The sequence below is a fragment of the Balearica regulorum genome, chromosome 6 (genome assembly GCF_011004875.1).
Source record: "Balearica regulorum gibbericeps isolate bBalReg1 chromosome 6, bBalReg1.pri, whole genome shotgun sequence".
Classification (NCBI taxonomy): Eukaryota; Metazoa; Chordata; class Aves; order Gruiformes; family Gruidae; genus Balearica; species Balearica regulorum.
This window is the reverse complement of record NC_046189.1, coordinates 35,475,517-35,502,525: the sequence shown is the minus strand read 5'-3', so window position 1 is coordinate 35,502,525 and position 27,009 is coordinate 35,475,517. Positions and strand designations below refer to the sequence as shown.

The 27,009-nt window shown below is 39.7% G+C and overlaps 1 protein-coding gene across 1 annotated transcript in view; it reads left to right on the top strand.

The window, feature by feature from the left end:
- TMEM163 (transmembrane protein 163) overlaps window positions 1-23,793 on the top strand; it is a 106,682-nt gene extending 82,889 nt beyond the window's left edge. Inside the window, exons 5-8 of the mRNA XM_075757180.1 lie at window positions 2,655-2,751; window positions 16,534-16,645; window positions 21,114-21,255; window positions 22,660-23,793. Of these exons, the coding sequence (XP_075613295.1) occupies window positions 2,655-2,751; window positions 16,534-16,645; window positions 21,114-21,255; window positions 22,660-22,720 (412 nt within the window). The 3' untranslated portion in view covers window positions 22,721-23,793. The remainder of the gene's footprint in view (window positions 1-2,654; window positions 2,752-16,533; window positions 16,646-21,113; window positions 21,256-22,659) is intronic.
- Window positions 23,794-27,009: the final 3,216 nt, after the last annotated feature.

Sequence of the window (27,009 nt, the reverse complement as noted above, 5' to 3'; positions counted from 1 at the left end):
GTAAAACTGATCTGGGGAATAAGAAAAGCAGCTCATGATTGCTGAAGTCATTACTTATCTGCTGGCATAGGCAAAGATGCAAAATATTTGTTGCTAGGCTTGGGTGGTCAGGGGGTTTACAGAGATAACTCCAAACTCTCCAACATATATAAGAACCAAATCCAGCCAGTGGTCAAGGCAAGTGCTGTTTCCCTGGACCTATTAGACTTGTGCCAGCAAGGCTCCTGTCAGGCCCTTAGGGAATGCTTGCCTGTCTTCCTCAGATGATGTGTGCAGGGAATAGAATGTGTGCTAAGGAAAGGTGATGATGCTTTGCTGTCTTCTCTTTCCCATACTCTCGGTATTCAACACGCGTATTGGCACAAGGAAGTTTAATCCGCTGTGTCCATCTCACAGATTGGTGGCTATGTTGGTTTAAGCCTGCTGGGAATGATAGAAAAGCTTTTCTTTCAGTGTTGCTTTCACATGAAATGTCAGCATATTCTTGCATGAAGCATACTTATCTTATGTCAACCTGTCACTGGCTCAGCAAATGGCCTTAGGCGAGTCAGCCAACTTTTGTGGACCAGTTCTGTGTTCAAGTTACCTATGTCTGCATTTGCCCCAGGTAAATGAGCAGAACTTCTAGTATATGTTTCTGTACCTCATCCAAAAAAAAAAAAAAAAACAAACCAAAAAACCCCAACAGAATCTGTTATGAAGAATTGTGCAGTATAACCTTCTTAGGTTATGGCAGTGCTAAATATTGCAGAAGTAATACATAAAGGTTGTACTGAGAAGTTTTGAGTTTGACAAAATAGGTCAAGAGGCTCTGGCCAGATCTCTGTGTGGTGATCCATAGATAGGGTGAAACTGCAAATCTCTGAGAAGAATCTATTGCAGAACAGGGACCTGTTTCCATTGCAAATATGCAATGGAAAATGGAATGCCCTCTAATTTGCAATTTTACTCATTCTTTTTGGGAGAGCAACTTCCCCCCGTCTGTATTACCATTTAATGATCACCTTTCACTGCAGGATTGCAGAGAGTCCATCCTCTGAGTTTCTTCTTCTATCACAGATGATGAGCCAGACTTTTGTTCTTGTGTTTGAGTCTAGAGGAAGGACTCTAGGGGAATCAGACTGTCACAAGCCTTTTCTGCCTACTTTTTACAACAGGTTATGTTTCACAAGAATGAGGGCTGTGTTGCAATTTCCTACAAAGGAGTTAAAGATCTCTCTTAAAATCAGTGTGGCAGTTTTGCCTATCTCATCTAGCATAGTGCTCCATTGCTAGGAAGGATGCTAGCCTTATGTTGTCTGGACTACTCGGTAGAAGATCAACCCCTTTACTGAGGACTTGTCTGTAGGATTATGTGGATTGTCCACAGCGTGGTTTAGTGTTGCTTGTGTTGGGGAATAAAATGACCTGCTGCTCACCTGTGTGACCTGCTGCAGCTGCGTCTTCTGACCTAGGCAGAGCAATGCCAGTTCAACTGCAGTCTCTAGATTGAGCTTGAAGTGAATGTTACATGTGCTGCCAACCACCAGATGGCCTGATGTCTGAGTTGTTGAAAATAGTAGCATGCTACCAGAATAATTATAGCATCCGTAAACTGAATTAACAGATAGGTACCAAATGATGAATAACAAAGGAGATACAACTTTTGAAGAAAAAAATGTACATCTGGATATCACATCTTAACTATCATACTTTAAACATTAAAATTGCTCTTACTGTATATCTATCTATCGTAATAGAATTTTATATGAAGAGCTCTAGTAAAATAGAGTTATGGATATATCAATACTGCAATAGACTGGCTATTACTGTTTGTGTAGAGTAAATCAAAGCCTCATATCTGATTGTATTTCACAGCGAGAGGAACTTCATCTCTAGTAGTACCGGTTTGTATGAACAAAAGCAAGTTTTCTTTTTTAACGTGAAGTTCTGGGTATGCATTATGTACTTTCTAAGCCTTGTTGTGCCTGTGTCCTATACAAAACTTAATTATTCTCTGTTACTTTATCTTCTCTTCATTAACCCATTTGTTCGGTTTTTATAGGATTAGGTTGTACGCTCTGCAGAGCAGGTATAGAGAGTGTAATTCTGCACAGCACCTAATCTGATAAGACTCTGATCCTTATTTAGGTATTGAGAGGCCCTTGGACAACCTACAAAGTCATACACCTAACCTGCTGAATTTTTTTTACTATCTGTACTTAAAATCTCCTTTCTTGGAGATTTGGGGAGGAAACAGATGTTTCAGGTTCTGTTATTTTACTGACCAGATTTATCAAACATCTGTCCTGGTTTGATAAAGAGAATGAAGTTCCCTTGATTATTTCTAATGTGAGATTCTAGCAAAACAAACAAACAAAGAGAAACAGACCTCTAGTGGACTCTATGATAAATCATCAGGAGCAGGAGAGAGATGTCTTTCTCACTCTGAAACATTGTCTGGTCTGCCCTGTCTTCTCACATATAATCCAGGTTTTAAGAACTGGAGAGGAACTGGACTTTTCTCTTCTTGAATTAAAGTCTCTATCTTTAGCTCCTCAAGATTTTTTTTATTATTAATATTCTGTTGTGTGTTATCCTTCAGCAGTGGGAAAGTTGACAACTCCAAATATGCTCTTAACATTTCTTTTTATTTTTCTCTTTTTTTTCCCCAGAGCTTGTGTTATCTTGGGTGTCATATTCCTCCTGTCATCTATATGTATTGTGATCAAAGCCATCCACGATCTTGCGAAGAAGGTGCTTCCAGAAGTGGTAAGGTGATTCATGTTCTTTCAAATGTTCTCTTTATTCCCTACACTGCCAGTGAGACTGAGAAAGGCCAGTGCCTCCTTTCAACAAGCCCCGATGAACTCAGCGAAGCTGTAGGAGGTGCATTTCCTACCTGGCTGCACATACTGATCCTAGTGTTCAAGCAGTATTTTTTCCTTATGTGATGTAGTCCAGTCTTTATGGGTTTTTATGGGCTTGAACCCATCCCTTCTTCTCCATGGTTACCTTTATGGGCCAAATCTTTCTTAGCATAATCACCTACAACTTTTTTACAGGACTATAGGAGTTTGCTTACAGAGAGGAGGTCTCTCTGGGTTTTATGAAAGTAGTAGAATTTTGAGGAGAATGTTTCCACAGTTTACTATTCCAATGGCTTCAATATTTATTTTAATGTGGAAAAAAATGTATTTTTTGGATTGTATTTGTTTGTTTTCCAGCTCTGGCCTCCAATTCCAGAGCCATGTACGAGTAGCAGGAATGAAACAGGTGAGGGGAGCATGCTGGGTGAAAGTGCTGGTTTTTTGCCTGGCTCACCATGGAGCATCACAACGGGCTTTCCTCCTGGTCTCTGCTTTCTTTTGGTATGAAAGCCAGCCCCTACCTGGCCTATAGAGCAGCTCTCCCCAGCGGCCTTTCTCTCAGCTGTGCTCTGTCCTGTCCTGCTTGCTTCCTTTCAGTACTGGGTATTAACTTCCCTGAGCTCTACTCATCCAAACCAGCTACTTACTGGGAGAGCCATTTGGCAATGGTTCCACTCTCAGAAGACCCTTGCTAATGTGCTAAAAAAAATGAGGCTTCAGTTTAGTTATTGTATATACAACCTGACTTGGACCTTTAGTGTTCAGCATTCATGAAGTTTGGTCTATTTGTAAGTTGGTGCAGATTTTTTCACATCGGGGCTTCACCCTGCCAAGTACCATTCTCAACATACCACTAGAGAGAAACCTAAACTCCTCGCTTTCAACCAGGAGATGGAGGCAGAGCTGGAAAAAAAAAGGCCAAAATAGAATTTCAACTTGTTACCTACTGTTAGCAGTGTAGATGACCTACTGGGTCCTGTGCTCTCATGCAAACTTCCAAGAAGCTGGGCAACTACAGAAACTTATTTTCAGTAGTTTAGTGAAATTTGGGCAAAGATGAGTAGTGTAGCAAAAGCCCATGAACTAATGCATTACTGAATTGCAGCCAGGTGTGTTGTTTGACCACAGGTGATTCATGTTCTCTTCACATTTTACTTTTCCTCTTTTCCAGTCTTCATAATTTACTGCCTCCTCAGCCCTGCCAGCATAACTGCACGTGTAGTTGTTCACCAGCCTTGTTCTGTCAAAATGATCTAGGTTAGCTTAAACACTTTTAATAGTCAGTTCTTAAACTCAACCAAAACATTTTGACAGAACTGGGTTAGGGAGTGAGCATGGATGCCATTTTGCAGTAAGGCTGAAGGAGATCGTGGTAAGGGTGAGGGGAGACCCTGCAGTGATGGCCAACTAAAGGACAACCTCTTAACTTGGCTGTACCCAAACAGTGCATCTGGCTACGGTTTTACTCCTATTTAATGGAAAAAAAAGAAAAAAAAAAAGAAAAGAAATATATAGTCTCAACTCTGTGAAGCAGAAGTAGAGTAAGAAGGGAGGCTGCAATAATAATTAAAACACCCGTTTGGTGAATTTATAGTAGTGTAGATCAGATTAATTTGATGTCTCAGCTTAATTCATTGTGGGCAAATGTCCTAATAATTCCAGTAGTAGGAACAAAAGCTTAAAAGATGTCATCTATATCTCACTCTTCCACCATTACAGGTACTCTCTACAGGTGGGGGCTCTGTTTCTTACATGGGGAGAAATGTCTCCTATTTGCAGCATCAAAGTTGTTTATGACCTGCAGACATGTTGTGCTTCCTAATTTTTAATTTTTGAAATGCATTTACAGCAGGAAAAACTATGAAATCAGAGCTACAGAAAGGTATCATTACATTTAAAGTGTACTGTAAGAATAATTTGTACAGGTCCCTTTTGTCAAGGATTTGCCTTGGATTCAGACTTCGGTGCACTAAAACTGTGTCAAGCAGTATCCACCCTAACTTTTACCTACTTATATTTGACACAGTATCAGGATAAATAGATGATTTTGTTCCTGGGATATCGAGCTGAGTGTTCTTGCTCATTTAAGCACTCAAGTACTATCAACAGTTTGAAAGATGTATCTGGCAGGGCACGGACTGTGGCTGGCTAGTGGCAGGGTAAAAGCCACATGCACACACGTAAAGGATTTTCATACCTTGCAGTTCTGCCTGGAAAGTAGGTTAGAACAAGGGATGAAAAAAAGATGGTACTTCTGTTCAGTGTCTCTTAGATGACATGGCAAGGATTCTCATTTCAAAGTCTTTCAGTACATCTCCCTGTAGGAAACTGATTCAGTAAGGGTTGCATGACAGGTGAAATATCTCTGTGTAAAGTAAGAATAACACTGAAAAATGGGGAGACCGAGAGAATGGCATTGCTGCTGCAAGTCATGACCAAGGAGGTATTATGCCCAAGAGTTGCTACATTAAAAACAGTTGGGGGAAAAGGACGTTGATTAATAGAAACCTTTTCTGTTGCTCTAGCTGTGCCTGAATCTGATGCTGATTTTTCTGTTTGCGTAATGCTCCTGTAGCTGGTCTGTGTCTCAACAAAAATAATTATTCTTCCCAGTTGTTTTGGTCTTTGCTGATGGAGTATGTTCTCAGCTAATCTGCAGCTGCCCAGGTGATGTCATTAGCATCTTAGAAGAGTGGAAATCTGCTCAAGTTCAATCAGTAAGGCAGAGAAGTTTCTGCTTTCTGCCTCTACTCTTTTATCTAGGGTGCTGACTTCTACTTCTTGGACCACCATTGAGCTAATTGCTAGTAGAACTAATTGCTAATAGAACTAATTCCTGTAATATCTTATCATGTAATTTAGCTATAATGTATGGGCATATATGGAAAAAAGAATAGAATAGCATTTTCTGGATTTAATTAATGGGTTTTTGCATAGCAGTGAAGTTCTGCATCAAAACAGTGACCAGAAATATTTTCTTATGGTGATTTCTGTATTACCGAGATTTCATATTATCTACTCTGATGCCAAGGAAGTATCCTAGTAGTGCGAACAAAATCAGAACATTAAGACCAAGGAAAGGTAGTGTAACTCCACTGGTGTCCCAAACTGGCATAAAACTAGGGTGAAGAGCTCTGCTCTCGATTAAGATGACATATGCTTCAACAGAAGTTTCATGTGTGAGTCATAGTCGCATGATTTTTTTTTTACAGTTTGTGTCTTTATTAATCTTTCTTGAAGCAAAGGTCGTTGAAGATATGGGTACTTTTCAAAGCGTCTTGTGAAATTTTAGATGTGTGACTTCAATTTTAGGGGAGATAATGTGGCTAGAACCCAACTGGAAAATGTTGCTCTTGGTTTTCAGATGCTGAACACAAAGCCAGTATTGTCAGTCTTGGAGACAGAAATGGTTTGGAATACATTGCTCTACTGTTTGTGAGGGATCCAAGATTAATGCAATGTTAGTGCAGAGCACCATGACTGACTGCATCATTTTCAGAACTGTAAAGTCTCTTTTTACATTGTCATTTGTGGTAAACTTCAGTGACTTTGTCAGAATTGAAAATTGGGAGCAGGTAAAATGAACTCTGATAAATTATAATTTCCGTAAGTTTTGGAGAAAATAGTATGATATGGACAAGTTTAAGAAATGAAACAGATCAAGCAATTAAGTATCCATGTGTTAATTGTAAGGTGCCATGATTAAAATACTAAAAGCATAGTCAGTCACTTCTGAATCATTCTGGATCAATTATACAAAATTGCATATAACATACTTTGATTACTTATCTGTCAGTTCTTAATATATGTGTAAGAAGAAAGATATTTCTTTGGAAATGAATTTATGAGATCTTTAATGTAGAGATTCTGTTGTCCTTGAAGTGGATCTCGGTAGAGTTGTTTTCAGGAAAATACTCCCAATGAGAAAAGATATATAGTTCACATGAGTAAGAAATCATTTGAAAAGCTTTCTCAAATGTTTTGAACACAGATTTTATTTTACTTATGTGGGCATTTAGAAACAGGAGTCTTCAGTGTTGTTGTCATTTCATGTGATGATTCCAGGTCTGACAATCCTCCACAGGATTCAGAGAACCAAAAGGAGAATTACAGGTTCACATGTTAATGGCATTTCCAGCTCGAGTACCCCATCCTGTAAGGGGATTAAATGTCCACAGTTTCATGTTAGACTGCAGAGAGGAGCTATTTAATGTACAGGACAGGAGCTCAGATTTTGCTCAATCAGGTATTTTTCAGTCACCTATTTGAATTCTCTTGTATTCCATGCTGAATGTAATTTCATTGAAACACTGTGAATGGCAGCACTCCTGATCTGCACTGGCAGAGGAGAGAGGAGAATTTCCTGACTTTCTGCATTCCTTAATACTGCTTCTGCCTTTCTTTTCTGCTTTTGTTTGCTTTACCTCTTTCTCTGTGTTAAGTAAAAATAAATAATACGTAGTGTATGTCACTACACAGGCTTTCAGCACAGGCAGTGTTTTCTGTAATTCTTTTAAATGCTTCAGAACCTTTGGAAACACAGAAATTAGTGTATTTCTCCTTTTAGTTCCCTTGCTTGATATGCCAAGGATTGTAGTTACCTTTGAAATAGCCTGGAAGGCAGGATATGGATGATCAGATAAATTGGTTTAAAATATAGATGATTTTAATGATAAATGTTTGGAATTTTGACTCCTGGTAGTGTGTGTGTTTTCTGTATAAAACAGCAACCATGGCCATGGTGGGTTGGTCTAAAGGCCTATCTTTGGTCGTCACTTTCTTTGCGGCTTGTTTTTTTACACAGGATTCAAAGTATAGGGGTCACCAGGGATTTATACAATATGGCCGTTTTTTCAAATTACTGTTGAGCACTGAATTGATATTTTTACAGCACTTTAACTGTAGATTCTATCTCCTGCAATTAATAGCAAGTTCAGAAATTGTCTCTGTTAGATAAACTTTGGGTATTCTCTGTGCATAGTACTTTAGATAATAATTAAAAAGAAGCCTGCCTTGAAAAATGACATCCTGTGTCAGGAGAGTTGGCCAGTGAATTAATTATACACTTACTATATAATTCTGTATTTGTATTAATTCTACAGTACTTAATGTCATGGGGACAAGTTTCTTTACAAGAAATTGATGTGTGTGTGTATATATATATATTAATCCTCAGGGTTTCAAAACACAGTCCCTTGTGCTAGCATTTTCAATATTTGCAACGTAGAGCAGTGTTTTCCAACAACTGATCCATAGAATTGTATTGCTGATTGTGTTTTTAAATGAATTTTATTCACAAAGTCATGAACTACAGGGTTGATGATAAGGCAGATATAGGAGAAATACTGCACAAATATTGTATATGTAGACACAGTTTCTCCATGCATCAACACATACGCGCAAGTCGCTTTCTTTATCAAGCTGTGACCTCCATTCTCATTTGTCTGAAAATACTTTAATTAAAGGTTTCTTATTTTATGAATTTAGAAATTTTATGACATTTTCCACTTGTCCTGGAACATGTTGGCTTTGAATGAAATCTTATTGTTTCTCTCCTTGTCATATAGCTGGGGTGCTTTGGTATTTAGGTAAGATTTCCTGTAACATGTAGGTGTACATGTGCTGTATAGAGCCCATACATTGTCCCCAGCCCTGCCCAGAATTTTTAAATCACACTGTCATAGACTTCATATGCATGTGCTGTACAGTGGATCTGCCCAAACATTTACGTGTATGTTTGCAATGAGGAGTAGCTGTGAACGTGCTATTGTACACCTGGAAAACTTGAAAAAAAAATCACAAAATCCAAAGAAAACAAATTTCTTGCAGGAAAGAGAGATGTGCCATTAATGAGTGGGAACCTTACAGCTACAAATTCCACTTCTTTCTGTGTTCTTCTCCTATTTTTTATATAGTTGTGAATTTCTTATATAGCTGTGAATCTTTATTCTTTGAGGGTCTGCTTCAGCATGACCTGCTGTTTATTTCAGTTTCATATCGTTGACCCCTAAGGAAATATTTTTCACTGATTAGATCTTTCTCTTCGCGCCACCCCCCCCACCCCCCCTTTTCTTTGTTCCTGATACACTCGCTAGAAGTCTTAGAAGAAGTAGGCCAGCCACTCTTCTTTCTGGGGTGTTTGGAATTAGGATTTCTGATAATTTTAGCTATTGTTCAATACACCTGACTTACAAACTAAGCAGTATTTGACATTTGGAATATAAACCCTTCATTTTTTAGTGTTGAACACAAAATAGAATCACTTCTTGTTGTCTAAGAAATGATTTACTATGTTTTTTTCCCCCCCTAGCTATCAGATTCAGAGTATTTCCCCTATTGTTACTCGCAGCATTTGTTCTCCAACTATGTTAGCCATAATAAGATAATTCTTGCTAGGAAAAGGAATTACCATTCCTTTATTGATGTTTCAGAGAGCTATATCGACAGGCAGTACTGACCCTGAGGATTTGGTACGCACACATTTGATTACAAATAAGGAGGAATAGTGATATTGCATCATAATGATGATGACATGCTTGGATTTCTGTGTAAATTTTAGTGATTTTTTAAAATATTTTGTTAATATATTGAGAAAGGAGTTCAAAATGCAAATTAAACATAGGTTTTGAGCATTGTCTTGCATTTGCATTGCTAGTGTTAATGCTTGCCATCTCCCTGATAAAAATCCTTTTTCACTTGCCCCTTTACTTTTTTCATGTCAACTACTATATATTCTTGCATAGTATACATATAATTTAAGGGTAAATGGTGTATTTTATTTTGACTGTTGCCACAAAGAATTCACAAACCTTTTCTTGTTTATTAAAGAAGGCTAAAAAAGCCCAATCCAGCCACACTGAGAATGACTGTTTTAATTTCACCTGGGGTTGTAAATCAATATCCATTTACTATTCAGTTACTGCTTGCATTTCCCTAGGTAATAGTATAACACATGTAATGTCAATGCAGTTTGGCATTTGTCCTCATTAGTATGGCAAAGGACACTTTTTTGCAAGAGTAAGCAAACATCATGCCATATTTCTGACATTTCCTGCAGAACAAAGAAGGAAAAAAACCTAATCAGTTTGTGTACAAAAGACGTACAGCACATCTGATGTGGCGCCTCCAATGCTTTTATAAATGAAATCACTTGAAAGATTAGGCTGCGTGTAATTCTATCATATACTATTGATTAGAGTTGAAACGGGAAGCTACGGATGGCACAGTGTAGCTTTGAGTTCTAATTTATTTACTAATTTAATCGTATATAATAAATATATCATGAATATATTTAACAATGTCAGTAGTTGAATTATAGCTCAATAGCAATATAGCAAATAATATTTCTGATTATAAACACATAATAGATGTCCTTATACATACTTCTCTGTAAATTTCTAATCTCTCCTATATATATAAAATTTATTGCTTACCATTTCGAATCAGAGTACCATATACAATAATTATACATTAGAATCCTGTTTTATAATTGTTACCTATTATGAGTGGCTTAGCTGTAAACAATTAATTTAACCCTAAAATACACGTGCTTCTTACAGGTTGGTGAGAATGTTGTGAATACATGAACTAGTTAGTAAGCGAAGGTTAGGAAAAAATTATATCAACTACGCTTTGCTCTTGGTTCAAGTGATTGGTGGAGAGTCTTGTTTTCAGACTTCACCAGACGGTGATAAGAAAGAAAAGTTGGCAAGTGCTAGCCTCTTGATAGGTTATGTGAAATGTGTGGCTGGTCTCAATCCCCTGCTATTGGAGAAATGGCAGTCTCACTAGAGACATTTCCGAGGGTGGACAAATACCAGTTTAAATTATGTTTTATAGCTGTTTGATCCTAAAACAATGTAGACGAATTCTGGGAAAATATGAAGCACGAGTGATCTCAGAGTTTCAAGCAGACCCTTTGCAGGAGTCCTAAGGTCACCTAAGAGAGTTCTCCAGAGTTCATAGCCCCATGGTTCCTGGTCCCAGTGCCCCCACCACAGCATTCGGTGCACCCTGTCTTTGTTATATGTTTCTTGAAGAAGTGCTCTGCACTGTGGAATTGCTTTGTCATGGCACTTCAGCACCAAAGATACAAGTTCAAACATTCATAAGATATTTTTTTTGCACTAATAATAGATCTTTATATCTCTGTGTGAAGAGACTGTCTCCTACTTGAGTCAGACACTGGGCTGTTGGTTTGTTTTCTGACAGTGAAGTGCAATTAAAACTCTTGTCCCTTTTGAAGTTAGCTGGTGAGAGAGACCCTCCGGCTTCCCAGAAGGTCCCTCTAGACTGATTACATAAACTATTTATTACTTGGGAGAAAGTGTGATAGAAATTTGGACTTTTTTTTTTTTTTTTTAAAGTGTTTGTATTAGAAACATCTCCATTACTATCTATAGAAACAAAATCCTTCAGTGGGAAAGTGGGGGAAAAACCGTCCTTTTTGGTTAAGTAACATGCTGCACAGAGGGGCTTTGAGTGATCTGACAGGCAGCGTGCCCAGATGGTGAGAGAGCTGCAGAGGGAACGGGAGGCAGTGGAATGTGTGTGGAGGGGGGCATGAGGAGCAGGGTGGTAGCAGGACCTGATGGGTGCTGGAGAGGATGGTGACCAGTCACCTGGACTGAAGAAGGGTCATTGTTGGGTCCTGTGACGCAGATGGTGAGATGCAGAGATGGGCACAATTAATATTTAACACAAACTCAGCTCAGTTTGTGCTTGCCATGACATTGCTCCTGCCAACAGCATCTGTACTGTTCCAGAAGCGCATCCCTGCTTCCTCAGTCAAGATGAGCAAGGCTCAGCAAAGAGGTGCAACAACATGAGACACTGGCTTCTCTGTGAAGGAGAAAAATGGCATGGAAAGGGTGTTACCAGTAATTCCGAGCTCCTGCGGGAGTGGGTCAGCCTTTGGGCAGTTCACAGAGGGAAGCTAAGGAGAGGGCAAAGAGTGGAAAGAAACCTGCAGCTGTTGGGGGGGCAGGACAAGCAGCTTGTTTTGGGGTCACACTAGAATGAGGTGCCAGAGAGGAGGATCGTACATAGATTTTAATCATAATATTGTATGCGTTGTGACCACGGGGGAGGAACACTGAACTTCTTCCTCCCATACTGATGAATACCTTTTTTCTCAACGCTGTACACTTCAGACAAAATGAGAACATTTTTACATCCCAAAAGTAGAAGTGAAAGGGCTGTAATTTAAAGAGAAGGGATGGAGGGAAGGACTTGGTAGAAATAATATGTGAAATCAGAGCCAAGTTTTAGGGTCAGAATTAGTGAGATGCATTCTAGGAAAAGATTAGAAGCCCAAATCAGCTGAAATGTAGTTACTAGGCTAGGAATTGGGTTAAATTATCTCCTCCTAATAAGCCAAGTACTGAAGCATCCCCTGTGGTGCGCTCCCCCCCCCCCCCAGTTTCTACAAGAGATTCAGAAAGAGATCAAAGTTACGACATCATCATCAACAAATTTTCCTTAAGCCTTAAGATTACTGCTTTTTTTTGGTGAAATGTTTGAAAGTGGGGACAGAACTGTTGTAACAATTTTGAAGACCCCTCTTAGCTGCATTGGTGAGGACAATGCATTTGGATAAAGTGCAGGAAAGCTGCCTGCTGATTTCTATTATGCCTTTCCTAGGATCAAAAAAAAAAAAGAGCATCCTAGGAAAGCTTTCTTTTCAGAAACTCTCACAGCATAAAATCTTGCATAAAATAAATCTTAAATAGGGACATTTTAGCTATTAGAGTGCTGTGTAATGAGGTGGCAGTCTAGGATGGACACCTCGCTTTATGTACAGTGCTGTTTTATACATGAAGCCATCTAATAAGATATATGTGTCCGTTAATTAAGGTCTCATGTACAGCGTAGTAGTAATGAGGGAATATGATGAAAAGAAATGGAAAAGGAAAGAGCTTTATTTACCACGCTGAGAAGCCTTTATCGTATGGAAATGATCAGAATTTAAATTTTTATCATCTGTCACAATTTGCTCCTGCATTAATTAAAATAACACCGAGGACGTGTACAGTGAGTCTGGCTAGATGCTTTTCATGCTCTTAATGACTGTCAGATGGGAAGGCAAGGGGTACAGAGAGGGCAGGACTGCGGGAAGATCCGGAGGGAGATGGTGCCAGATGGCCAGGCTTATTTTATTAATTTAGATCTCCATTATGGCTTCTCTTTTCTTCATTTCTCCAAAGGATGAGTTAGTTTAATGGGAATCATTTCACAGCCACAGTATGAAGTGTTTAACTCTTCGGAGCCCGTAGCACTGCAGCAAAGTGCATGTGTCAGTCGTGTGTCCTGCCGGCCGCCCAGCCCTGCAAGACCCCAGCTCCAGCCCAGGTGCTTAGCCCACAGCAGCCCTCCCTCAGGTAATTCATTGAATCCCTCTTAGCAGGCGCTTCCTACCATGATGTACTGACTCGCAGCATACCAGTGCAGCCAAGTGCTGTCCTGAACTGGTTCCAGCTTCTGATCGCTGCAGCAAAGCAGCGCCAAGGCAGCGTTTTGAGCCATCGTCTGTCCGGGCTGCTGGCTTCACCATGTATTTTGGGCTGATCTCTTACAGCTGCAAAACCTTCTTGTTAGTAACAAGTAGCCTCAGTCATTTTCCTCTAGCTCTTGGGTGCCTGGACACCCAGAAAGCATAGCAAAATACTGAGGAAAGTGAATTTAAAAAAATTTTTTTTTTTTCTCTCAGCGGTTTTGTCTTGCCTCGAGTGTGCTCAATTATGAGGTATCTGGCGCCTCCCCGTGGCTGTTGCGAAAAGCTGCACGCAACTGGGGGTAATTATTTAGATACTATATCCATTCAGAGGTTTAGAGATTAAAACAAGGAATATCATCTTCCGAAAATCTGTTTGGCACAGTCAAAAGCCAGAAACTGCTGAGGTGTTTGATTTCTTCCCTTTGTGTCCACTGTAATAACAAAGAAGCTTCTATTTGTCAGGTCTTCTGCATTATCAGTGGTTATTGGATAGCAATAGCAACAAAATGAGCTTGTCTTCTATGATTCAATGAAAAAAACACCAGACTTAAGAAGAATTTCTATTTCCCAAATCCTCTATAAAAAGCCTGTTCATTAATTCACTTTATGAGTTGATTCAGAAATCTGTATCACATTTAAGTCATTCTTGGATTCCAGTAAAGCAGCTATACTAATTCTGATCACAACCATATAACTGGAACAAATAGCAAGATGCATTTCTACCATGAATTTAGTGACTCATGCAGGAAAAAATCTGAATTCATCCCAAAAATCTATAGTACGTGCCATGAGAAGAAAAAAATAAACCAGCTGAAAATAATGTGCCATGCACAGGATGAAATCTTGCACTGTAGCACAGGGAATAAAGCATAACATTTTCAAGATTCTGAATGAAATACTTGGACTTTTAAGCATCTGTGTCAATAATTTTCAAAATCTCTTATATTGGGATTCATATTTTTTTCCAAACTATGTGACCTCGTACTGTTTGCAGGTCCATCCCCAAGAAGCTCATAGGTGTAGGAAAACTGCATTTTGTCAGCATGAGGCTGATGGTAAAATAACTTCTGATATAGCAAAGTAATTTATGCTGTCACCTCCACTGGGTCTACAACATTCAGTTCTGTGCTAATGACAAAGCTTGAGCTTTGCTGAGGAGAAAGATGAAGGCAAGAAGTAGGGATGCCTGGGAGCCATCAGTCTGTGAGGTGATGGTGAAATAAGAGATCTCATGTAGTCATTGAGCATTGGCAAGTGAGATGCAAGAGAACCAGTGTTGAACTGTCGATTATTCCATTGAGCACTCACTCAACACACGTTGCCTGTGGAAAGCTGGGGCTAGCCATTGGCCTGTGCACGGCTGAGAGCACACCAAGTTTGCACACCCCTTTGCTTTACTCTCTTCATCCCCTCCTCACTCACCATTTAGTGAGCGAGGGGCCTTCATGCTCTTGAGAGCATCACAAGCAGGTTTGCTTGCCATGCTTCTTGTTACAAGTGATTAAAGTGAAAACCAAACTCGTGCGTCTATGGGAAGCTCACATGCTGTATGGTAGTGTGGGAATGGCACTCTGCAGGTTGGCGTAGAGATCACTAGGTTGATGGAACATATCATTCTGCTTCAGATTATTTTCCTTGCTAGGTTGACAGCAAGCAAATATTCCCTAGCAGTCCAAAATTGCCTGGGTATTTTCCAGTCATTTTGTTAGAGTAATTTTATAAATGCTTTTTATCCTACCTTTACCCAGTGCTTGAGTTCTGTGTTCTCACTGCTTCTATTTTACTCTCTTTCCCTCAGTGCATTTTGTCTTAATATTTAATATCGTACCAGGACTAGAGAGAATGAGTTTATGCTGAGAGTGAATGAAGTAGACTTTGAAAATTACATGACATAAAAAATGATATAAAAATATATTGAATGATCTCTTTTGTAATGTGAGAACATTGTACCAGTAATACAATTCCCAGTATCTTCCTAAGCAGCTTTCAAAACCATTTTTTGATTTCTTTGTGTTTTGAATTGCTGTTAAAATAATGAAAATGGATGGAGCTGATGATGAATCACCGTGACAATGTTTACTATAAATGGGGATTTTTGGCAGAGTATTTTTAATCAGCAACAGGATCCCAATGGCACTGGCCCACTTAGACCTGCAGATTAAAAAAAAAAAAAAAAATCTTGCTAATTTCCTTTATTTGTACTGATGTTGCAAGAACTTAAATTAAAGCTTCTATTAAGAGTAGTAAATTAATCTATCTCAAAGCTCTGTGGTTAGACGGCAGGCAAACAGGCTAAGACCTCGCTTGGGTTTCTCTGCATAGCCCATGGGCTGATGTACCTCCGAGGCGGGGAAAGGCAAAGGGACCCCCATGAGGCACCTTATTGCAGTGCCAGTGTTTCAGTGCGCAGGAGCATGTCCTCCCACGCCAAACAAACACCAAATAGTCAGCAGACAGAGGTAGGTGCCTCCAGATGACCTTTTAGAGAATGTATGTGAAACAAGAATTACTCACTCTTATTGGCCCTACGTAGGCACGCAGCTTTCTGTTGAGGGAGCCTAGGGAGCCCGTGTTACAGATTCAGATTAAGCAATGTGGATATTTCTGTAGCTGTGAAATGAAAGTCTGTGGAAAACTTGTTTTTGAAGAAAGAGCTAAACCTGACTTTGCACATCAGTATCAAAACTTACGGATGTAGCTTGGACCAGACTTTACCTTAGAAGAAGGAAATGAAACAAAACCAAAGCAAGTGCAGAATCAGAAACAATATCTAATGGTTATTTCTCACACTAAAAATCAGCAAAAGTCTGGTAAGTGGGAGTCTACTCTCAAGCCTTTGTTCTGCATGTGGGGACTTCATTGTTGATTGCATGGGACAGTGGACTACTAGGCAGTCTGCAGTCAGCCCTGCAGGTGTGTTACCTCCTGATTCTGAGGAATTTGGGTCAATTCAAAATTTGTTGCTTGGAACTGTCATCAGTTATGTTTGCAAAAGCAATTTCAGATGGCAAGATAAGCAAAATAAGCACCAGATGTTGAAGTCATAACTCAGGAAATCTTTTTCTCAGGTTGTATACTTCAGTGGCACAAATAATTACACAACAACTACTACTATTTGTTATTTAATATATGGGGCATGACCAGAAGGCATACTAATGTCTGACATATTTCCTTTCCATCCTTTTCCAGGATGATTTTCTGTATAGTGTCTCCGTTTTAAGTGGAATCCTTTGCACAGTCTTGGCAGTAATCAAATTTATGCTGGGAAAGGTCCTTACAAGCAGAGCACTGATAACTGATGGTGAGTGTGAAGTTCATCCTGTTGCATTTATAGACTCTTCCAGGGAATGTTGTAGACACGGAGGATACGTGTGACCCCTGCATGATGACAACTGTGAAAGAGCATTGAAATAAAAAGGCCACTGGGAAATAGGGAAGAAAAAACCCCAAACCCTAATCTGTGGTACCACTAGCCTCTTACATAGATACCTCAGCTGAAATAGGTTTGTCTAGTGGAAGTCAAACAGTTAATGCATGGATAGTAAGCAATAATAGAGAGTTAGAGGTAGAGCATGTGATGAATTAGGTGTGTATTAGTCAGAGGTTACTACAGAGGGGGGGATATGACACCAGTTTATGTAGCTTTGGTTAAGTCATGTCTATACTCACTGCCTATGCCTGGTAAACAATTTCATCCCTACAGTTAAAACGAAGCAAGTCTGTTGCAGAAAATGCTGCCCTGCCCTGAGCAGAACTCACAACCATCATTCATACATACCCCCTGTAGACGTAACTTGTCACCACAGTGCTTTTCCTGCCGCTCAGTAGAGCTGGTGGAGCATCGCACGTGTGCAGCAAAGCCTTTGCCTGCCTGTGGCCCCACACTCCTCTGGCCCTGCCTGAGTTTGTCACAAGGTGAATCTTGTCCGCTAGATCCTTAGCAGACCTCACTGCCACTACTGTGTTGGCTCAGGTGTGTAGTACCTGGCTGCTGCTGGTTTTAAAGGTATGTTTAAAGGTGCAGTTTAAAAGCAGGTCTGGATATGCCTCTTCCTGACAAGGCTCAAGCTTGTGAATCTTCACAAAGCCACAGGGATCTGCTCTGCAAACAAGTGAGGCCACAGCGATGGCAGAGATTTCACAGCGCCCTACAACTCTCCACCAGATTTTATCTGCAAGCACAGGGCAGTTTGAAATGCTCTGCAAACATACACGGTAGGGTGCTAATGATTCATGGATTGTGGTACATAAATTATTGCACTTCACTAAAGATTTCACTTTAAGTAAATTCAATTTTCAGCTTACTCTAGGGATACATACAATTGCTTTATTTTAAGTAATTTAAACATACTAAATTTTTTTTGGTGAAGTGTGATAACACATAAGTATTTATATTTTATATCACCCCACTTACATAAACACTTCATAAGTATTTGTATTTTAAACACAAAATAAAAAAGGAATCAAAACAGCAGTGCAGGGTCTATGACTAAGCTACTACCTCCCTGCATTTGTGGTTCTCTCCCAACAGACCATGCTGTTCAGTAATCTTATTCTTTGCTATGGACATTTTGAAACTAGAAGATCTCCAACCTGCAAAAAGGATCCTGGAAAGGATCCTGGAAACTACAGACCAGTGAGTCTGACTTCGGTCAGAATGTAAGTGGGACATCTCGAACGTTTCAGAACTCTGCCTAGGCAGGCAAGAGAGTAACGCTCCCTTTAAAAAAACATGTAGCTTGTTTTAAAAACAGAGTAGTTTTTTGAGAAAAAATATTAGCTGAAAAATTCCTGAATAGCTCTGAATTGGTCTCCTGTATGACACAGAAATCTCTTCCCCATAATTAAATCCTTGTGCTAATTGTATTGCTTCTGAGCTGGAGATTGTTCATTTGATAAAAAAAAAAAAGGGAACAAAGTATACAATTACCTTTGTCTGGTTTTTATCTCTCTCTCCTCTCCTTCAGAACTACATTAGAAAATGTAGGAGGCTGATCTTACCATGTGTGGTTAAATATCTTCTTTCACAAGATGTATTTACATTTATACTTGATTTATTAACAACCAGGAGGAGACAATGTGATTCAGCAGCTGAGACAGATTTAGCACTCCCTTGCTTATTTTTTTTTTAGTGTTTTCTGTTTCCTGCTAATTTACCTCCTGGGATCACTGGCTCTAGAGCAAAAAACTGTTTTGAGTAACAAGACCATACATTTTTCTTCCTGAAAAATAGGTTTATTTTCAAAACAGCAAATTCACTCTCAGACATGTCAATCTCTATTAATGATTTTTTGAAAGAGTAATTTTGTCTTGGAGTAGGGCATGACAACATTATCTCTTTAAAGCCTAAATGTATGAATCCTAAGAAGGCAAAATGTACCTTGTATGTATAGCATTTTTATAGGAAAAGCTTGTGGCCTTTTGGGATACTAAACTCAGCCATTTCCTACCTTGAATTTTGTAGCATCTCCGGGGACAAATGCAGATATGTGACAGTTAGGTTATGTCAGCCAACTGTAAGTTTTAGATACCTGTTTCCTTCCCAGATTTATCCACCTGTTTTTTTTCCTGTGCCAGCCTTATGCACAGAATGTGGTGGCTGGATTAATACCCACAGCTGTGACATGATTTCCTGCCACATCAGCAAAGAAAAGTTTGACTGAATGACAATCAGGAAGAGAAAACAATTTCCTTTGTGAGTAGCTTTTAGATCATTTGGAACCATCAGCCAACGATGTCAAGAAAATGTATTACTCCTGCCTTTTCCATATCATGCTGATGGATTCTGACTTAAGCTGGAGCAGGGGAACTAATATTGGTTTCAATTTATAGTTAATTAATTTATACTTACTATTCTGTATATACACACAGACTATATTTCATTGACATGTATTAGCAGTATAAGTTATATTGCCTGGGAATAAAAAAAAAAGATCAGGATTCTTTTAGACTAGAGTGTTGACAGAGTAATTGTGTCTATATTAGTTTAACTATACTGGTATAATTACTCCAATGATCAGGCATTTACATGCAATGCCTGCGGTACCAATCATAGAATGCACTGCCACAGTCCAGAAAAACCCCAAGCCTCTTTCCTTTGCAGGGCTGGAAGCCCGAAACCTTTGTATGCCCCATTCTGCCACAGACTTGCTAAGTACCACGTGCTTTTCTGTGCCAGGGTTTCCTTTGCACTTAAGTACCTAATTCAAGGATCTGGTGAACCTTAAACAAAATATTGATGGTTTATACAAGTATTTCAGCTGTAGGGGTACCTAGGAAAGGTCAATTTTTAGCTACATCTTTCAGAAAAACTTAATATGATTTAGGTAAGGACTGGCTGTGAGAGGTCTGGAGCAAAGGAGATGTTCAGGAATAAGTGTCATGCATGGTGTTGGTGGCAGGCATGGGGAATTGGGAGAAAAACTGGCTACTGTAAGCAGCAGCTGACTAGAATTGACTCACCAAGCAATATAGAATATTTCAAGTTTTTTCATTTGTTAACTAGGTTAAATAGTATATGTATCTACCAAATGAATGCATTATCAGCGACATTTGTTTTTGTAGCAGTGATATCTTTTTGTTACTGAGAAAAAAAAAATAAGAAAAAGGGAATTTGGGGAAAAAAATTAACACAAGGAATAACTTAAAAAAAATCCCAAAGCCTAGTCAAACAAGAGTTGAAGGAAAATGGCATTAATTATTCCAAAAGCTGTGGAAGAATTTTGAAGGTACAGTCATGGAAGCAAAGAGAAAGGGTCTAAAAAAGGGAGAGGAATCTAAAAGGATGTTCATAAAAATTGTGAATAATAGATAGGAAGCTCCTGTGATATGCCTAAGGCACTCCTAGAATTATCCTGTTTGTCTTCCCTAGTGCATTCAGCAGTGTATGCAGCTCTAGGCTGTAGTGCCAAATACGTGTAAATTAATATATGTTATGAGGTAAAAAGTTTCAAGAGAAGGTCTTTGAAACATTACTGTGCAAAACCATTTTCCTTTCCACAAGCTCCTTGTGTATACTGGACTCCAGTTTGCTCTTTTTCAGAGCAAGTGAGAGCCTTTGGGTACCTTACGAAGTGGCCTTTGAAGTTCTCATTGGGGATATTTGCACGTGCAGCAATGGTACGTAGGTTATGAAGGAGTTCTTTGGAAGATAACTGGGCTACAGCAGTCATACGCAGGGCTGCGGCCGGCCAGCCAGCCACTCTTTTACATCTCAAAGATATTTCGTGATGATAAGCTACAAGAGAGATAAGTCCTTGAATGTCAGAGTCAACATGGAGCAGGTCCAGTATTTTGAAGAAATATTGATGTTGGGAAAATAAGTATGAAGAGGTGAAAGCTGTATGAAACAGCAGCTAGAATGAACTAAACAGAGAATGAAAAAAATTGGGACTGACCAAATCAAGACACACAGTCTAGGGAAATTAATATAAAGTTATTTAAAACAGACAGGACAAGTGGCAGAGTTCTTAAACACTGGTCAGACACCAACTATTCCACGTGTGATTTGTTGAAATGAAGTGTGACAATAATGTCTGGCTAATTGCATGTGAACAAATTGCACTGCTGCCTCCTTAATGCAGTGCAAGAGCACATAGGCACCGCTGAGTAACGTCGCCCAAGGGTCTGTGCCCTTTCTGGTGGCGCTGGTATTATAATGCCTTGTTTCCCTACAGATTACCTCTTCTTAGGTGAGATGGTTAAAGCAAATTCCTTGAGAATTGGTGGTTCTTTTTAAAAAAAAAAATTATTTTTTTCCCCCCTTCTAGGTTTCAACTCTCTTGTAGGTGGAATAATGGGATTTTCCATCCTTCTTAGTGCAGAAGTTTTTAAACACAATTCTTCTGTCTGGTATCTGGATGGCAGTATAGGAGTTTTAATTGGACTTACAATATTTGCCTATGGAATCAAGTGAGTATATCTCGTGCTTGCAGGTGTTTCAGTATGTACAGCATATGGGCTGTCTGTTTACTATAATAAGCCATAGCTCCTAAAGGCTTCTGTAACTCCAGTAAAATCAGTCACTGGAATTTATTACATTAGCTGCCAATACTGAAGCAGAGTGTGTGGAAAGGGATAAAAGATTGTGTGTCTCACATCAGTTGGAAAGAAGCCAGGACGTATAAAGAAATTGGAGTAATTTTAGAAGACTTTTGTATACTTGAATTTGGAAATACAAGGTTTGAAATATTTGAATAATAACTACACATCCTGGATAAAATCAGTCCCTGTTGCTTTTATGGCACATTTCTAAGCACTGTTTTTTTTCCAAAGAAAGTCTAGGTTAAAGGTAAGGTGCCCAAGTTTAAGGAATGATCTTGCTAGTGATTTCCATCCTAGCCCTCCTCTATAGCAACTTCTGAACTGAAGATTATCCAGTCATTTTTCAAATGTTTCTACTGAATTTTAAGATGCTGTCTTGATTCATGACACCAGAAATAGAATAAAATCAAATGAAGCTCTGCCATGTGCTTCAATGCTGCCACAATTTCCCATGGCTGCATGGAATCTAACTAAGGATTTTGTGTTTTCTGCACCTTTCTGCTATATGAGAAAGGGGAGATGTAGCATCTTAGTTAATTGGAATCGTGCCTGTTGAGAAGCAGACCTTGGCCAGGCTGCAGTAAGCTGTCATCTGGAAGTTGTGTGGTTTTTTTTTTTTTTAAACTTGGAAAATTAAATTAACATTTTAATGGGGAATACCATTCTTGGAAAAATCACTATAATCACTATTTCCATTGTAAAACTAACTGGAAAACTGTAAAGGTAAATCCATGCAAAAGTATTTATTTAAGCATACCAAACAGAGTCAGAAACTTTTTGTACAGCCCCTGAAACTCATGCTACATACATGCCATCAGTCTGCTTGACAGTGCGCTCAGCCAGTGTGTCACCAAGACACAGCGAAGGCTAATAAAGGATAAAAGTAAATTCTGTTTTGGCAACTACCCCATTTTACAGTTTATGCAACTACTACAAATCTCCTCTACTGTTAGACACCTTCTTACAACAGGCCCTTTCCCACCAGTCCTCCCGTGGTTTTTCCAGCCAGAAGCGACTGCACCGTGCAGTTGAGGTTCTCAATGCAGCCATGCGTCCAGGCTTCCTAGAGCAGAGCCCCTCTCCACACAGTTTGTTTTACATTCCTTTTGGGCACAAGTAATTGTGGGGCAGAATTTATTCTCATCAGGAGAAAGCAAGATAAGGCTGTTACTCCATCTGAGTTCTTTTGACTTCATCAAATAAATTAATATTTATAAATGAAGAGAACACCCCAGTGTCTCTGCATCAACAATCCTGTGCTTTCCTCTGCAGGTTGCTTATCGATATGATACCTCGTGTACGGCAAACGCGCCATTATGAAATGTTTGAGTGAAGATTACACCCCCTCTGCTGTAAGGACTGTAAAACTACAGCATCGTACATTTTGGCAAGTGGTGCCACTGGTATTTTACTAAATATGCAGTTTGTTTCCCCGTGGTCTGTTTTTGTTGGAGTTTGTTTTAATGGGAAATCTCTCTGTAAAACTGGCATATGTGCACACTGCTTGCAATTCAGCAAAACAGCAGCTTTTTTTTTTTTTTTCAAGTATGCTATTGATTCCTGTGACAATAGAAAACATGCGGTTTGCAGTTTTAACCCAGCTGCCATGTTGTATATTCCAGAGTGAAAGTGTTCTTAATGGTGTGATAAGCCTGTGGGTAAAGAAGTGCCAGTTTCAGATCTTGTTTTTCCCCACCCCGGCCTGTATTTTCCCAGTCATGCTGTAACAGAAGTACAATCCTTGCTAACCTCTTTGGCTAACAGAGTATCCTATGTAGAGTCTGGACACCAAGAGCTGTGTTGCTTAAAACACTTAAGTAGCTACTTCCTCCCCCCATTCAAATAGATGCACAGAAAGAGCAGGTACAAACCTTTCTGTGATCAGAGAGATACTTCATTTTAATCCTAAATTAACTGAAACTATACCTCTTGAATTTAAATTCTATTTTTTTTCTTAACGAGACACTGTTCATAGCTTTGCATGGACCAAACAAGCACACACAGTATTACTGTACAGACCAAAGCCAAAATGTTGTGCAAGGAAGAGGAGCTGCTTGAGGAACGGGATTTTCGTCTTCTATTAAACTATATGCAGATGTACCAGCGTGTGTGACTTTGTGGTTGCTCTGTAGTCTGATGATGGCACAGCAGTGGCTCAATCTGGTGGTGAGATACAGATCTATTTATTAGATATAGATTGTCCTGTAAAGTGTTGCTCACCTTCCATCACACATCTTATATTACTTACTAGAAGGTTAAATTATTAAAGAATCTTGATGTATGATCAATAAAACTGGTATCTATTTTATACAGTATCTGTAAGTAACATTTGAAAACTATTTCCAGAATGTATCATAGAACAAAGTCTTCCTGTATAGCAGCCTATTAAACTGGATTCTCTGGCTATATCCATTTCCTCTTGCTTTTATATATTCCAGGTTGGTTTTCACAACACGGTACCAGTATTGTTGCTTCTGTTTATTACAGGTGGAGACAAAATAGACAGTCTGCTCTAGAGTTTGAAATAGGACCATGGTAAGTAGCCAAGTCGTGTAGAAATGGGCATTTCTAGCTACAATAGACTACATAAAGCAGAGCAGCAATTAGACTGTTCAGTGATTGATGTACAGTGGGGACATGGATTTTTTTTTTTTTTTTACTGGTGCTTTGTGATGCTAAAACCGTATTTCCCATCATATGTCACTTGGCAAGTTCTCAGCCAGGTCCTTAAGGATCTTTAGTAAAAGCCAACTCCAAATGATAGATGTGTAGGAAGAGACCGCCCAAAGGTTTCATTGACCTGACAGTGTCTGTATGAGGTGCACAGTATTGGAAAGATGATGCTCAGTACTGCTTGAAACAGGAAATTCTTTATGGCAAAATGAATTTTGTTCTGTTGCTGTAGTTTGCTTACACCTATTTTGAATCAATTAAGTTTGTATAAAGATTTGTATGCAAACTTTACAATATTGTTGCTGTTGATGCTTGTGCCTTGCTGTCACAGGATGATGTTAGAGCTCATCATGTCACTCAGCAGTAAGATGAAAGTAAGTACAATTTTCGACAGACAAAGGAGCTACTTCATAAATGCATTCAGCAGGGACTCCAGACAGACCATAAAGTACAGGAGTCATCACTGTACTCATCACAGGTGGATTTTTAAATGTCAGATACCACTCACACGAGTTCCTAATCTGTTGCGCTTTTGCTTAGTCCTAATATTTTCCTGTTATGTTGCTTCTCTAACTCATAGTTCTGTCAAGTGAGCTGTGGAACAGATACTTCCTCAGTGACTAACTAGCTTTATCAAGCATCTTCAGCCTCAGAATCATAGACCCAGAGCCTGAGCACAGCTATACTAGACATTTCACGGGTTTGTTTGTTAGTTTTATTAGTACTGTTTACCCTCTTCTGCCTCTCCAGGGGTGTTATTACTTCTCCAGTCCCATTGCTAGTTGTTAGAATGACACATGGGAACAAGGAGAAGTGCTGCTCTGTAGGACTGTGCATTCCAGCAGTCTGTTTGTAGCAGAGGCCAGCGCCAACTGTTTCTGAAGTAAAGGGAGGAGGTGTAATTGGTTGTGGCAAGATACTAACTCCTGATGTAACCTTTGCAATGCAGAAGTCAGAGATCGCTGAAAGCATATAGGGCATTCAAACCAACACCTAGCTCAAACATTAAATCTGTTAAAATGCTGAGTGTAAATAGGAGCACAGGACTACACAGATGTGTTGATGCATGAAGAAAAGCTAAACACTGAGTAAATGAAGTTTCATGCTTCTTTCTGGAACTCCGGACTGCTCTTAGAGGATGTTTGTAAGTACAGACTCCAGCTGCGTAGCCTTTGAAAAGGAGATGTGGTTAAACAAGTTAATCATACTTGTTTTTAATCAGATTCATTTAAACCAATTGCAGAAACTTTTCCGTTACTACAGGTGCTTGAAAGCAGTTCTAATATTAGCAGGTAAATACATGAAAATAACTTGTGATACTTAAAAAGACCAGGAGATAACGATACTAAGAAAAGAAAGCAAATCCGTGCTGATGAAGCCAGTTAGTACCAGGGAGACTTTGTATGGTACATGACAATAGGAAAGAAAATAACTCCTCATCCAGTTTACCCAGACACTCTGCTCTAGCCAGCCACCCTCAGAGGTAACTTCCGGTGTTAGTTTGCTTTATTAAATGTCCAGGCCAGTTGATTTTTCTAACTATGAGATAACAAGTGTGCTTCCAGCTAAGCTAAAAGAAGATGGGCTTTTCAAAAGCTGATATAGCTCAAAAGCACTCGGACTCATCATCTGATACTTGGCACTGCCCAATATACACTTTGTTTGGGGATCACTGGCCGCAGAAGCACAACAGCACAGCCAGCTGCTCTCTATTGTGCACGGGACCCCCAGGGAAGGAGCCTCGGTGTTCATACAAGGGACAGCGCTGGCCAGCACAGAGACTGCAAAGTGATGCTTATTAAAGTCTGGCCAAACTTGGAATTGCAAATTGATCCCTGACAGTGACTACGAATCTGAGCAGATGCTTTGAATTTGGCCATATCGTTCAGCAGAGAAGGAAGCTACCAAAAACTCTAAGGATTACACCAGCTGCAGTCTTGAATCCCAAGCCATGCCCTGCATATACCAGGTAGCCATAAGTGTATTTTAATAATGGATAATGAGAACATTCCATTTCTACCTAAAAGCCAGATTTTTTGGAACTCAAGATTGTCATCAAGAAATTGCTAGACTAACATCCCTTGCTAATTTAGTCCTGTTTTACTCCTGGCAATAGTAAGTAGCCATAAGTAAGTGTGATCCAACCACAGTGGAAAAAAATGGACCCTCAAAAGAATTCAGCTGTAGGTATAGCTGTATCTGGGAACGTACCACAGAGTTCCTCACTGCTAATGATGCCATTTGCATTGCTGCACTCCCAGCTGCCTGGGAAAAAAAGCATAGATGTTGCCGGTATCCCTTTCTGTGGGCCAGCTCATGGAGACGCTAGATCATTAGGCAAATATTAAGCCTTAATAATACACACAGCAGAAATGTTTGTTACCAACCTGGCAGTAGATTGTTCTGAGACAGTCAAATTTATACTCAAAAAATGCCTTTACTACCCCTTTTCTTTTGAAGTCTCTGAGGATGTTTTAAACAGGCGGCCACGCCAGCAGCAAGCTGCCGCTGCGGCCCCAGAGAAGGGAACGCTGAAGCTGCCTGACCAGAGATTATCCCTGGGCTGCCTGGACTTGTGGAGACCTCCCAGCTGCAGCCTGCAAGCAAGACAGTGTTCTGCTGCGCTCGCAGCACCTGTAATTTCTGACACCCGCTCCAAGAGTCTGCTGCCCACCCACATCAGGTAAGCTGCCACCAAGCAGTGCTGTGACAAAGCACAGCCCCGAGCCGAGCCTGGTTAGCCAGGAGCAGCGCACAAAAACACATTCCTGTGGCCTGGCGCGTGGGTCCACGTTACGCAATTGGAGAGCGTAATTAAATCAAATAGCAGCCAACCCGGGGATATTTCCCTCTCCTGTTCCTCCCACGTTTGGGAGCTGATGTCTTTCTTTCAGCCACAAGAAAGGTATTTGAGGCAGCGCTGAAGGGTTCTTCCCAGTGCGGCTGCTA